Below are 15,583 nucleotides of genomic sequence, written 5' to 3'. Positions count from 1 at the left end.
CATAGGGTCTGAGCCACAGCTGGCACCTACACCACAGCTCACAGCAATGCCAGATCTCTGACCCACTGAGCAAAGCCAGGGATCAAACCCACATCCTCATGGATTCTACCTGAGTTCATTAACCACTGAGCCATGATGAGAACTATATTACTAAACATAATAAAGAAGAATTAACATTAACCTTTCTTGAACTCTTCCAATAAATTCAAGAGGAGGGTATGCTTTCAAATTAATTTTATTAAACCAGTTTACCTTGATACAAAAGCCAGACAAAAACACTGAAGAATATAGATGCAAAAATCCTCGACAAAATATAAGCAAACCAAGTTCATTAGCACATTAAATGAATTATAAACCATGATCAAGAAGAATTTATAAATTGGGATGCAAGGATGATTCAACATACACAAATCAACAAATGTGATATACCGCATTAATAGAATGAAAGATAAAAATCAAATGATCATCTCAATAGAGGCTGTGAATAATGAGTGTTATACAGGTTAGACTGCTTACAAGTTGGGCAATATATGGGCATAACTCCTTGGTGCCTGAGTCTCATTACCTAGCTACCTCAAGCTCTCAAAAGAATTTCCTTGTTCCTGGACCAAACATCTCTGTTTTTCTTTCTAAGGTATCTTCCTTTTAAATCCTAACCACCTTCTTCCAAATTAAAATTCTCTGCTTCTTTAAAATATATCTCTTGGTTTCCTCTCCTCTTCCCTTGACTCTTAGGTCTGATAAGAGTGAATTTAGGTAATTCATGTGAATTTTGTGGGTCTGTTTCCCAGGACTGGATGATAATGACTATCCTGTCCAGCTGAAAATGATTAAATGTGTGTGAAAACTGTGAACTATTAGGTGCCACAACAACAAGGGGTAGTTGTTATTTCTGTTTCTATGTTTTATTTTATTAGTTTCTGGATGCCTTTCACTGACTCTAACATCCCTACCTCATGCACATCCTGGATACGTTCCTCATTGTACTTTACTCAAAAGAGAAAGGTAAGAGTACTATAAATATTTAACAGCTTCCAGAAGAGTATCTCTGTATTTGGTAATTGGGGGCAGAGGGAGAAAGTTTTTCTTTAGTCCTTGTTCTCTGTTTACATGTGTGTGAGGAATACAGTTTCTGTTTCTTTCAGCTTCCTGAGATTTTAGAACATGCAATATGTGGACACACATGGCCAATAGCAATAATTCAAATTTCGTTTGCTTTTGTCCCACTTGTTCTGGGAGGCTCCCAAACTCTTGCAGCCCACCACCCACCAGCTTCCTAAGCACTCCCGAGAGTCTCTGCGCAGATAACACGAGGTCGAAATCCAACTTTGATTTTCCTTTTTCCACCCAGTCCCATGCCATCTGGTTATGACTTTGCTCCCCAGACAGCACTGCATTCACCAGGTCTGTCCCACCTTCTATGAACAGTTGAACCACTGGAGCTTGGAAGACGCCAAGGCTGCACGGGGTGCTACTGTGAAGTGAGAAAATAGGTTTACTCCCCTTTCTGTGCAGCAGTAGAGATGCTGCTGAGATATGTCAAGTGGGACAGAGTCTTTGGAAAAAGTGTTCTTTCAATTTGTACTTTCAATTTGTACAATTTCACACACTCACTTTCAAATATGAATTCAAGGGATAAGTTGACTGGGAGACAAATCAAGATCAGAACGTTTATTGCCTTGTAGGCCCAAGCCTTTCTCTGGCAGTCAAACTTGAGATACCTGCATTCTTTTCCCCGTAGGATGGGCATCTTATTTATTTATTTATTTTTTGGGAAGCGTTTCAGTCTTCCAGTGGCAGAGCCAGAAGTTCATTTCATCAGACATTCCCCAGATATATAAAAGGTGAAAAAATATTATATTCTTAATCTCTGGCACCAGAAATCTTAAAGAGATGAAGCCATCCTTAGGAAAAATACCTTGATAAGTGCCTGGAGCAGATGGAAGCTGAAACTCAGATGTCTGGCAGTTGGCAGTTAGCAAGACACTTTGTTGCCAGTGGGCGAGGGTGAAGAGGAGAGAAATAATGAGAGAGATGCTGTGGGGATAAGACAGGACTTGGTGCTATAGGGAAAAGGGTATGAGAGAAACCTGTGGGATTTGGAGGCTGAAAGGAGCTTCTAAAGAGCAGGAAAATCCTATAGGTGATTGTAAATTGATTACTGTGCGGTACCTGTATTTTTATCCAGTTGGGAAGAACTTTGGACTGTCAGGGAGAACAGAATAGAAGATTATAGAAAATTTAAGCCAATTTCAGTCAGATTTCGTGATGTAGAAGGGTTCCCAGTTGTCATCTGGGTTGTATATGGTAGAAAACCAGCTAAGCTTCAATCTGGGAATATTTCTAGAAAGTTCATTCCAATTCGTAATCCAGCCAATTGTAACTGTGTGCAATTGTCCCAGTTAAATTGTCAATATTTGAAGAGGTTTCAGAATGAAACTAGTTGGATATATAGTCTGTTATTCTGGGAAAAGTACAATGTCTTGACAAATGAGAATGAAAGAAGAGTTAAAATTTGACTTGAGTATTAAAAGCGTAAAGGCCACAGTATTTGAAAGAGACACGAACAAGGAATTCCATATTATTGAATAAAGGTCCAGAAGCAGCAGCAGAGAGAGTTTTAAGTCTTTTCTTGACTAAAGTTTGGAAAGTAGATCAAGGGCTTAACCTGGAGAACATTCAGGGTGTGGGCAATAAATTCTTGTGGGGAAGGGATTCACATTAGTATATGAAGAATTGGCAGTCATAAATGGGTAAAATAAAAATAAAATGTGGATACCCTGATTTTGATTTTGGACCTCTTGTGTTGAATACACTGGAAGTGAGATTCCAGAGGTAGGGGAGATGAAAAAGGGATGGGGAAGTCATGAGATAGTTGGGACCAACCTGGAGCTTGTGGAAAAGAAGAGAAAGGAGTGGCATTGATAGAGCAGGGATTGCTTCTTTAGAGATAGATGGCTGTGGGCGAACAGAATGAGGCTTGCATTTTTGGTGTGTCACTATCACTTAGGGGATTGTCGAGGGTCATTCCACTTAGGTTACTGATATTAGTTATGTCAATGCAAACTCCCTTTTGCGTTTGCCCAGGGGTCTTGTTGTACCGTGTGCCTCAGGCAGCCTCTAAGCCCCAGCATCTTACCTTGAAAACCCTTTTCAATTTAGGGCTGCTCAGCATCAGTGAAGTAGAATGAATAGAGACTATACCATAGATGACAGCTTCCCAGACCCAGAACCAGGATTTTTTATTAACTAGGGCACCCATGATGGAGATGATTGTGGTCAGAAAATAAGAGGTGAAGAAGATGAGGAAGATGGCCAGCGACCTCAGGGCAGTAGCGGGAGCTTTCAGGCTAAGGTTGGAGTGGCTGGTGTGATGTTGTTTCATCTGCCTCACGTGCTGGGACAATGAGGCCATGAGCAAGATGGTGGAGGCCAGGAACAGGAGGAAAGGAACAGCCAACATAATCCCTTGATATATGGCATACTGCTGCAGAAATGTCTCAAGCCTCTCCGTCACGGTGCTGTTTCTAGAGAAATGCCTCATGGAGTTTAACTGAATCTTGATGTGATTCCTAATAGCTGAAAAGATCATTGACACACACGAAATCAGCACAGAACCCAGCAATAGCCATGGAAACAACCTCACAATTCTCCACTTCAGCCAGAGGAAGATGGGGCAGCTGAAGGAGGAGACTTTGACGCAGTAGAGGACGGCAAGCCAGCTGGTTAGCCAGAACGAGAGCGTGTTAGTAAACTCCCAGACGATCCCGAAGTACCAAAATACACAGTGAGGATGGAAGTGGGAGAAAAAATTGAACAGCATGGATGACCACAGTTGACAGAAGCGGCAGATGCCCAGGCTGGTGAGAATCACGTCCACAGGAGACAGCCTCTTGACTTGCACCCACTCTCTGCCCAGCAAGACAACAGTTAAGCTGCTCTGCACAATTATTACCAAGCACTCGAGCACATAGACGATCATGAAGAAGACAGAAAGTTGGATGGGGATCATCCTTCTACTCCAAAAGCTTCTGGGCACAGACTCAGAATCTCTGCAGCAATTTCCAGGTAGGGACCAGGCTCCTGGCCGGCTAGCGTTTCATGCAAGATAGTGCCTCCCTCCGGATGCAAATTTTTCCCAGCTTGTTTTTCACATTGCCATTTTCCTATCTGCAGGATTTGCTTAGGCTTTGTTTGCTGGCTGATTATCAGGCCTGGATGCAGGGAAATGTTGTTGGAATGTGGATTCTTGCTCCTGAAGTGATTTGATTATTCCCATAACAGGCATCACTATTTCATAACCATCTTGTTTATTCCTTCATTATCAGCCTGAGATGTCTTTAGCTTACTTCATTTTTTTTTTTTTTTATATGATGGCCTCGTTCTTTCAACCTAACCACAGGGAAGATAAATCTTTCGCTGTCCTGTGTAATATTTCTGGTCTGTTCATGAAGTGCTGTAACAATGTCAACTTCAGAAACCCTGTCTCCCCAGCTTTCAGAACCACTGGGTGTGGATGCTACAACTAAAGTATGAATGGGAGTCGAAAATAATAAAGATATTCTTTGCTCTGAGATTCCACCCACAAAATTGCTGAAACCCGAGACCCTCAGGTATGCCCATTAGAGAAATCACAGCATAGTCCCCATTGTACTGCCTGGAATCAAGGTGTGGCCTCTTTGACTATTGTGCTGCTAAGTCCTGTGCCTTAAGCACAGGCTTTTTTTTTTTTTTTTTTTTTTTTTTTTTTTAAATCTTTGGGAATTGTTTTTGTCCCATTATTATAACTTTTTTTCCCCCCTTATATGGTGAGGCTCTGTCACTGCTCCCTACTCTCCCTGAGGCTCAAGAGGAATTGAAAGAGGGCCCTCTTGGAGTTCCCACTGTGGCTCAGCAGTAAAGAACCCGACTAGTATCCATGAGAATGTGGGTTTGATCCCTGGCTTCGCTCAGTGGGTTAAATATTCAGCATGGTCATGAGCTGTGGTGTAGGTCGCAGAGGCAGCTCCGATCCGGTGTTGCTGAGGCTGCGGTGCAGGCCAGCAGCTGCAGCTCTGATTCAACCCCTAGCCTGGGAGCATCCATATGCCACAGGCGTGGTCCTAAAAAACAAAAACAAAAACAAAGAAAAAAAAGAGGGCCCTCTTACCACTGGTCAAACGATTTTTAAACATGAGGCCCACTGAATAGAACCACATAGACTTTCTCTCTTTGTTTGTTTATTTATTGTCGTTGAGCTTCCCCTTCTCTCACCAGCCTGTGGAGACAAAGGAAATCACTGGTGGTGGTATCTTCAAAGCCCCCTGACCCTGGTGTAATGGGGTTTTGTAAAAATTGTAGCCTTCTGTACAGTCCCCGCTACGTATTTCTGAAAGTGTCTCCTGTGGGCTTGCAAGAAAGTCTGACCCCAGTGGATGCGGGATGGGCTGACCTGTCAGGCACCTGGCAGCTGCTTCCATCTCCAGCTGTGGAGCATGGCCTGGGCTGCACCATCCCCTATCATGCCCTCTTGCAGCTCACAACTCCATCCTTACAGGCCCTGAGGCTGAGCTGAGCAGCCACCCATCTGTGGGGAAGCGGCCCTGTACTCTCGCTCTGAGCTGTTTGAGGGAACTTGGAAGCTTACCCCCTTGCCCTTCTAGCCTTAGTAATCTCACTAGAGATAAATCTGATTTGCAGTTGCCCAAACAACTGCAGTAGCACCCTCAGGAAGCAAGCTCTTTTTCTTTTTAGGTCCACACCCACGGCATATGGAGGTTCCCAGGCTAGAGGTCAAATTGGAGCGACAGTCACAGCCTACACCACAGCCACAGCCACAACCACACAGGATTTGAGCCACGTCTGTGACCTACACCACAGCTCACGGCAACGCTGGATCCTTAACCCACTGAGCAAGGTCAGGGATCAAACCCGCAACCTCATAGTTACGAGGCGGATTTGTTTCCTCTGTGCCACAACAGGAACTCCAGAAAGCTCTTTTTCTATCTTGAGTCTGAGACCACATTTCTAAGTATCCAATGTTGTGGAAGTGAATCCCTGGTGGGGTGTGGCACCTTGGCATGTAAAGGAGGTAATTAGAAGACTCAGGGACAAAAAAACTTAAAAAAAAAATTTAAAAAACCCCAAACCTACAAGTAGGGCACTTATGAATTTGCAGTCTTTGGAATCTGTTTTGAATGAGGGACAAAGTATACATTACTTCTGAATAGCTAAGTATCTAGGAATCCGTAGCTATATAGCAGATTGGAAAATAAATTCAGGAAGTGAGTTCTGGAAAACGGTACCAGATAGACACCAAGTATTTAATTAGTGGCTTCAGAATTGACAGGCTGATTCTGATAATTATTAGTTGGTGAGGGAGAAACAGTCAGTCATTGACCCTCCCTGAGACAAGCCCCAAGTCTCTATGATGTTTTATTCATTCGAGGAAGGGAAAATAGAAGTAATCCAATGTGAACATAAAACAAGAAACCACTGAACTCATGATGCAAAGGTAAACCGTGGTTAAAAATTACACCAGGAAAGAGAATATTAGATGGATCTGCTCTGCATTCTCAACAAAATGCAAGAATAAGGGGATTTAAAAAGTGAGATGACAAAACAATAGTTTGCAGTTAAAAGGTGAATTGACTGCGATGGAAGAGATCAGAGTCGTGACCCAAGGAATCCAGGAGAAGCCTCCTCTCAGTCCGTGCTCATTCTCATTTATTTCGAGGGATGTATTTGTCCTGTGGAGGAAGATTGCATCCAAACTTGAAGGCTGTGGGAAAAATGATTTCATCCTCACCTTAAAATCAACAGCACACTTTGTTTGCTTGCCGTCCCCTTTATAATTCCTTTTCCTGAAAAATAGAACTCCTTTCCCCGCATGGCTTGTCATGGAGTGTTGCCTTTGACCCTTGTTAAAGCAATCCCAAATTTGACCAAAACTGGTAGAATCAGATTTTTCCCAATTAGCCAAATACATCGTCTTCCTTGTGCTACTGGCTTTCAGTAACAGTCAGAATTGATCTTTTTCATGCAGCTACAACTCCCAAATGGTCAGCATTTGAAAAGAATATCTAATAATAACTAATGTGGTCCAAGCACAGGCTCCGAGCTCATTCTCTCTTCTATTTTTATTTCTGCCACCAAACTATGCAGCCCGAAGCCAGTTCATTTTGTTTCCTTTGGTTTTATCTCATTCTTTAAATAAGAATCATGGCATTAATTTGTTTAGTTTCAATTTATTGAATGTACACATTACTGAAACCCTGGGAGCGTGTACCCAGTCAACTGGCAAATTGCAAATTACAGAAAACACAAGAAATATAATTTGATACTAAAACGATGCCATCCAAAGGCCTTAGGCAAAATTCTGACCAAAAGGAGTTAAAGACCCACCCCCAGCAACAAGAGCAAAACAACTGTGATTCAGGTGACAGACGGTACTCCAGTGGGCTCAGCTTCTATTTTCATCACTCTTACTGGGCACTATCCTCAATGCCTTAGAACTTTCCACACTTAAGATGCAGGGCCTCTGGTGATCTGAGGCAGCGTGGAGGAGAATAACTCTCGCCTTCTTCTGTTATATTCAATTAGAGGGGAACAAAAGCCTAGCACACACTCCAGGGCCTCAGAGATGTTTTCATTACTTTGTCTCTCTCCCTAGGACATAGGATAAGTCCATGAGGCTGGAAGGGGGTTAAGGCAGAATGATAACCTCCACCCTGGGATGGGCTCCTCTTTTGCAATGTTCAAAGCCACGGTTCCTATGGATTAAGAGCATCTGCATCTCCTGGGCAATAGTTAGAAATTCAAATTCTTCAGCCTTAGCCAGACCAACTGATTCAGAGAATCTCAGAGTGAGACCCAACAATCTGAATTTTAACAAGCTTTCTAGGAGATTTTAATGCTTGATCTGGTTTGAGAATCATCGATTTAAACACACCCTGGCTGCTTTCTTCTAGTGCGGGGATGACTCAGGTCCTTGTACAGACAAGCTATCCTGTGCCCACTCCTCAGGAAGCTCCAGTTGTAAGTGGAGGTATTGGACGCCAGCGGAAAGACACGGCTTTGGCCCCAGCTGAGACTTTCTCCACATATAAAAAAGTGAGGTTTTTTGGTTTTGTTTTTAATAAATGGTATCCCAGTGTGAAAATGTCCTTGTTCTAGTTTGGGGATGTACAATTTTCAGAGGTCGAGTACCTTCAAGAGAGGGTTTGGAATAAATCTTGCCTGAAAATATGTGGTAATGGAGAGTGAGGGTAGGTGGGCTGCTGAAAAGCCGTGAGAAACCTTCAGGTGGTTTCCTTTTGTATCCTTCTCAACTGTAAGGTCAGTAGCTCATCAGCCAGGGCTGGTGCACACAATGGTGCCAGCCCTCTGGGCTGACTTGGCTATCTCTGTACCACCAAAGGATACACAAAGGAAAAAAAAAAAGAAAGAAGGAATGGGGAAAATGAAAACACAGGAAGATGAAGAGAAAGGAAGGATTATAACTGAAGAGAGGAGTTCCCATTGTGGTGCAGCGGAAACGAATCCGACTAGGAACCATGAGGTTGCAGGTTCGATCCCTGGCCTCGCTCAGTAGGTTAGGGATCGGGCGTTGCCATAAGCTGTGGTGTAGGTTGCAGATGTGGCATGGAGCTGGCATTGTTGTGGCTCTGGTGTAGACTGGCGGCTACAGCTCCAATTAGACCCCTAGCCTGGGAACCTCCATATGCCGTGGGTGTGGCCCTAGAAAAGGCAAAAAGAAAAAAGAAAAAAAAAAAAAAGAATTCAAGAGAAAGAGGACAAACATTCTCAAGCCTCCTGGTCTCTGTCCCATTTCAGAATTCAAAGGTGTTCACAGGCAACCTACACCTGCTTCATAGAGGCCAGAAAGCTTCTGCTGGGTCTATGTCTCTGGAGTTTGAAAATAAACATTTCTCCAGGGTAAAGATGTCAGCCACGTTGGGCCATCCTTCTAGGACCTGCCCCCTTCGTATCCCTAACTTCATACATTTTGAAAAGATAAATCAAAGCATGTTGTATATAATGGTAATGATTGAGTAGATCTAGTAGCAGGGAAATTGATGATGCAGGTGCGGATGGGGAGGAGAGAGAGAGAGAGAGAGAGAGAGAGAGAGAAATTAACTTCCAGAGCTTTGTCCTTCGTAAGCAAGAGGTGGTGGAATCTAGTCAAGTAGAGAAGTTGGCCTTTGCTGTATGCCAGGATTTTCCCCCCAGTAGCAGGAGGAAAAGATGCATATACATGCTGATAACATGTACAAGTCTCTTTCATATTATGCCTGTTTTTGTTGTCGTTGTTGTCATTTTTTCAGTGAGGTAGGAGGCAAGGTTCTATGCATTGAGAATGAGGAAGGGATGGAAATGCTGGAATTTAAAGACGGAAGTGAGTTTGTGCGGTGTTTAGGAGTCAGAGACCGCTTGGGGTTGTACCTTGAAGAACTCTAGAGGGCAGTATTTGCATAGACTAGTCAACAAGAAGCTGTGCTGGCTTTGGCTATGAAAATGTGTTGTTCAGATTTCTTGCTGCAAGGAATTTTGTAATTGACTGGTGGCCCCAGCTTCTTTCCTTCTGGATCTGCAACCACATTTGCAATAAGAGTCCCTTGCTTCCCATGAGCTGTGCTCACCTAGTGATCACCTCGTGATCAAGCATGGCAGAGTTAGAAGGAGAAATAGTGCAGATCCCTTCCTGCGAGATGGGAGACTCCTCAACTGTGACCCTTCATTCAGGCCAGAACTTCCTTAGAACTCTGTTGCAGTCCAGGAATCTTCCTATCAACCCTCTTTCTTCTCTTCACTCCTTCACAGAGGTCAAGTCTCATCCCAATCTGGATCCTATCTCTGTCTTCTCCAACTTTGTCCCTTTTTTTTGTTTGTTTGTTTCATAGGCTTTTCTCCAATCAAACTTTTGCATATTTAATACCATTTTGGTGTCAGCTTCTTGGAAGACTGAACGAACATAAGTGGTACTAGGAGAGGTCTGAGAAACAGGTGATCAGATGGGGTTTGGACGGGCTCATATCCTAGGAGGCAACATGAAGGTTATTTAGAGCACATGTAGTCTCTGGCACAATATAGTAGCCTGGTTGCTAAAGATTTCACTCGTGGCAAAATACGTCAGACAGAAAATGACAAATACTGCATAATATAACATATGCGAAATCTAAAACAGCCAAATTCATAGAAAGAAGAATAGGATGGTGGTTGCCAGGGGCTGAGGGGTGAAAAAAATGGGGCTATGTGTGTCAAAGGGGATAAACCTCTAGCTAGAAGATGGATTCGTTCTGGGGATCTAATGTACTTTATAATTAACAACACTGTATTATATACTTCAAAGTTGTTAAGTGAGTAGTTCTTAAATGTTACCACCACCAAAAATGGTAATTATGTGAGGGGATGGATGTGTTAACTAACCTTATTGTGGTCATCATTTTGCAGTATATACGTGTATCAAATCATCATGTTGACACCTAAAACTTACATATATGTCGGTTACTATTTTAATAAGACTGGAAAAGATAACAGAGTAGACTCTGCAGATAGAAAGATCCGTGAATTTGAAGAAATAACAATGGAATGTGTATGAAACAAAACTCAGAGAAAAAAAAAGCTAAGCCAGGGAGAGGGAGGCAGGGAGGGGGAGAGAGAGAGAACTTCCAGCAGCCTAATATACATGTCATCGGAGTCCCTGAAGGAGATGAGATGGGGGAGAGGGAAAGACAGAGAGAAATATTTGAAGATATAGTTTAAAAAATAATGGTAGTCTCTGTAGAAAAAAGGAATAGATCCATACAATGAAATATTATTCAGTGCTAAAAATAAATGAGCTATCAAGCCATGAAAAGAAAACAAGGAACCTTACATGCATATTACTAAGTGGAAGAAATTAATCTGAAAAGGCTGCATACTCTATAATTCCAACTCTATGACATGCCATAGAAGGCAAAACAATGGAAAATCAGTGGTTATCAGTGGTAGGGGGAGTATGGAGGAATTTTAGGGCGATAAAACTATTTTGTATAATACTGCAATGGGACCTACATGTCATTGTACATTTGTCCAAACACATGGAATATACAACACCAAAAGTCAACCTTGATGTAACCTGTGGACTTTGGGTGGTGGTAATGATGTGTCAATGGAGATTCACTGATTGTAACAAATGTGTTACTCTAGAGGGGGATGTTGATAGTGGGGAAGCCTTGGGGAGGGGCGAGGGGGTGACAGGAGGTACATGAGAACTTGCTGCATTTTCTGTTCAAGTTTGCTGTGAAACCTAAAACTACTCGAAAAAGAAAATCTATTTAAAAAAATGATGGTCAGAAAAATTTCCAAACTCATGAAAATTGTGAACTTATGGATCTAAGAATCTTGATGCACCCCAAACGCAAGAAACATGAAGAAAATTATGCCAAACCATGTAATGATCACACTTCCTAACACAAGGGCTAAGAGTTCCCATCGTGGTGCAGCGGAAACGAATCTGACCAGGAACCATGAGGTTTCGGGTTCGATCCCTAGGCTCAGTGGGTTAAGGATCTGGTGTTGCTGTGATCTGCGGTGTAGGTCTAAGACATGGCTTGGGTCTGATGTTGCTGTGGCTGTGGTGTAGGCCAGCTGCCACAGCTCCAATTCGATCCCTAGCCTAGGAACCTCCCTACACCGTGGGTGTGGCCCTAAAAAGGCAAAAAAAAAAAAAAAAAAAAAAAAAGGCAAAAAAAAAATTTTAACACAAGCGCTAATGAGAAAATTTTATAAGTAGCTAGAGAAAAAAGGTGCACTAAATCTAGAGGAAAAATAAGAATGATAGAAGACTTCCTGTGGGGAACAATCGAATCTCGAAGGTAGTGGGGCAAAATTTTAATGTACTGAAAGAAAATGAGAAAACTGTCAAACTCAAATTCTACAAGCACAACAAAATTTTTCAAAAATTCAGGACAAATAAATACTTTCAGTCACATGAAAACTGAAAGAATTCATTGTTAGCTGACTGACCAGATCCAGTGCAGGCAATAATAGGGAACAACTGGAGCTCTTTGAATTATTGGTGGGATTGAAAGTGGTGGGGCACTTGAAAAACTGTTTGGTAGTTTCTTTAAAAAGTTAAACACACACCTACCATATGATATGGCTATTTCATTCCTAGGTATTTAACTAAGAGGAAGAAAACATGATTGCCTGCCGTCTTCTATACAGATGTTCCTAGCAGCTTGATTTGTTAGAATCCAAACTGGAAACAACCCAAATATCTATCAACAGATGAATGAACAAACAAACTGTGGTATACTCTCACAGTGAAATAGTACTCAACAATAAAAAGCAAATTACTGTTATACAGGATGGATGAAGGTTAAACATTTAATTCGGTATCACACATTAATTCCCACCAGAAAGCAGTCAGCGTGGAAGAGGCGAGGAACTATCAGGTAGATGCAATGATCTGGACAGTTCGCCTTCGCCAGCCTTTGTCATATGAGATTCTAGATTTTTTTTTCAGGTTTACGGGTACAGCATAGGGAAGTTCCCAGGCCGGGGGTCTTATCAGAGATGCAGCTGGCGACCTATGCCACAGCCACAGCAAATCGGGACTCAAGCCACGTCTGCGACCTACATTGCAGCTCACAGCAACACTGATCCTTAACCCACTGAGCAGGGCCATGGGTGGAAACACTCGTCTTCATGGATACTAGTTGGATTTGTTTCTGCTCAGCCACATTGGGAGCTCTGGGGTTCTAGAATTGATTCATAAATAGAGTGGCTGCAGTAGCAGAGATGGAATCTACGCTGGGCCTACAGTACAGATTCCCACTTTCTAAGGCTGAATTCTAAGGCTGCTGCTGCCTCAGAATGTCCAACCTGTCAACAACAGAGACTAATGCTGAGCCTTGTCTCTGACAGTGCTCTGTGAGACCAGCTGACCACTCTTCATTGTCAAATTGTCCATGGTGGCAAATTGACTATAAATATTCCTTGCAGGGCTCATCTTCCTAAGGATAGATATCTGTTTTGTATGTGACTGTCTTTCCTGAACTGAGTCTCTGCAATCACTGTTATTTGGCTATTTGGGGACTGACAGAATGCCGGATACATATGTTAAATGCATAGCATTTAACCAGGGGGCCCACTTTACAGCAAAGGAGGTGCAGAAATGGACCCATGACCATGGGATCCACTGATCACATACGACAAAATTCAGAAGAAATAGACTTCTAAAGTTACAGCCGAAGGATCGGCTCAGAGGAAAAAATTTGAAAGGATGAAATGTCATGTTTCCATATAAGGGATATACAGTAAAGCAGAGACGCCTTAGCGTTAGCAAAGGGCTCAGCTAGGAACGTGCTTGTGATTTGCAAACGAGCCCTTCCTCTTCTGCTGGCTCCTGAAAACAAAGATTTATAAAATGTCTAATAAAATTTTGAAGACAGTTTCCAATTGTAATTCACAAACTTTGGTTTGCTTCTAAGTCCTATAATTTTTATTAAAAATATAAAATGAGGCAAGTAGAACATAAGTCTTTGGGAACTGTCACCAATAAATAACATATTTTGATGATCAGTCTATGCTGTCTTTCAATTATTTGTAGTCTCTCTCATTTTCATTTATATGTCTATTTTCAACCTAGTCTCTCAGATCTTCCTTTGATCTCCTTCCAGAGAAAGATAATGGGCACAGAAAGACCCAAAGGAATTTCAATATTATCCTGTGTAAGTAATGTAGTCACAATACTTTAAAACATATAGCATGCCAGTTTCAATATCCTTTCCCAGTTTTTCATGATATAATCTATTATTTTGGACATAATGCATCAGCTTATTTCTTTCTCATGTATAAACATAAGAAAGTGCTCTCCTAGACAAATTAGGAATAAAAATGTGTGACTTAGGTTAACTAACTGGTCACTTAGTAGTTTATAAGTCAAACCTTTATTCTCATGATAACACACACAGAGTTTCAGAGGTATCAAATCCAGATCAGGGAAGGAAAGAGAACGGAGTGAACATGAAGGCAGAACATTTCTAACTTTACTTTTTTTTTTGGGGGGGGGTAGAATATTTAAAGACTGTCTTGACTTGGAAAAGGGGGAAATAGGAAACAGGAAGAGGTTAAAGGTATTTATAGTGGTAATATAATATTTGGGATAAAGAAAAGAAATAGATACAACTTTCACAAAGCAGCAAGAGTTTTATTTGAAAATCACTTAACTTGGCTTCACTAAGTAAGAGAATTCAGTCGATCCAATAAGGAAAAGTTATCTGTAAGTATTGGATTTTTCTTTGTATCAATAAGCAAAATAGAAATGAGATTCTGCTACTGATGGAATACTTTTGGATGGAGGGTGATGGTGAATGGCCTCGACAAAGTGCAGATTCCAACTCCTGAGGCTGGAGCAGGAGGAAAAAATTAAATGCAAATCAAAACTACCATGAGATACCACCTCACACCAGTCAGAATGGCCATCATTAATAAATCCACAAATAACAAGTGCTGGAGGGGCTGTGGAGAAAAGCGAACCCTCCTGCACTGCTGGTGGGAATGTCAACTGGTACAGCCACTATGGAGAACAGTTTGGAGATACCTTAGAAATCTATACATAGAACTTCCATATGACCCCACAATCCCACTCTTGGGCATCTATCCGGACAAAACTCTACTTAAAAGAGACACATGCACCCGCATGTTCATTGCAGCACTATTCACAATAGCCAAGACGTGGAAAAAAACCCAAATGTCCATCGACAGATGATTGGATTCGGAAGAGGTGGTATATATACACAATGGAATACTACTCAGCCATAAAAAAGAATGACATAATGCCATTTGCAGCAACCTGGATGGAACTAGAGAATCTCATACTGAGTGAAATGAGCCAGAAAGACAAAGGCAAATACCATATGATATCACTTACAACTGGAATCTAATATCCAGCACAAATGAACATCTCCTCAGAAAAGAAAATCATGAACTTGGAGAAAAGACTTGTGGCTGCCTGATGGGAGAGGGAGGGAGTGGGAGGGATCAGGAGCTTGGGATTATCAGACACAATTTAGAATAGATTTACAAGGAGATCCTGCTAAGCAGCATTGAGAACTATGTCTAGATACTCATGTTGCAACAGAACAAAGGGTGGGGAAAAAATGTAAATGTAATGTATACATGTAAGCATAACTTGATCCCCTTGATATTCAGTGGGAAAATAAAATAAAATAAAATAAAAAAGAAATCCTGAGTCCTACTTGAAAACCTGCACATCATCCTTATTTCAATAAAAATTTGAGAGCCAACTCCAATTTTTGGTTATTATTCATCCATTCTTGCTATGACAATGTTGCTGGACCTCAGCATTAATCAAATCCCACTGCAAGAGGAGCAATTAACCTTATAGCTATTGTCTCTTGCTCCCCAGCCTGAGGGAGGACACCTGGCTGAGAAAGGAACATTTCCTAAGACCTCAAGTGACAGGTAAGAAGAGATAGGGGCTGGGGTCTCTCCCTCCTACTTTGCTCTTTGGAGCAAAATGGATTGGCTTTTGTTTCAAGAGTCTCGGTTGGATGTATATTCAATTTCGCTGGGCTGGGATAAACTATCCTCA

At 41.8% G+C, this 15,583-nt stretch overlaps 1 protein-coding gene across 1 annotated transcript; it reads right to left on the bottom strand.

Annotated features, from left to right (window-relative positions):
• TAS2R16 (taste 2 receptor member 16) lies at positions 220-8,498 on the bottom strand. Its single transcript, XM_021078844.1, has one exon. The coding sequence runs from the start codon at positions 4,010-4,012 to the stop codon at positions 3,110-3,112; it is 903 nt and encodes a 300-aa protein (XP_020934503.1). The 5' UTR covers positions 4,013-8,498; the 3' UTR covers positions 220-3,109.

The sequence above is a fragment of the Sus scrofa genome, chromosome 18 (assembly GCF_000003025.6).
Source record: "Sus scrofa isolate TJ Tabasco breed Duroc chromosome 18, Sscrofa11.1, whole genome shotgun sequence".
Classification (NCBI taxonomy): Eukaryota; Metazoa; Chordata; class Mammalia; order Artiodactyla; family Suidae; genus Sus; species Sus scrofa.
This window is presented reverse-complemented; position numbering and strand designations above follow the sequence as displayed.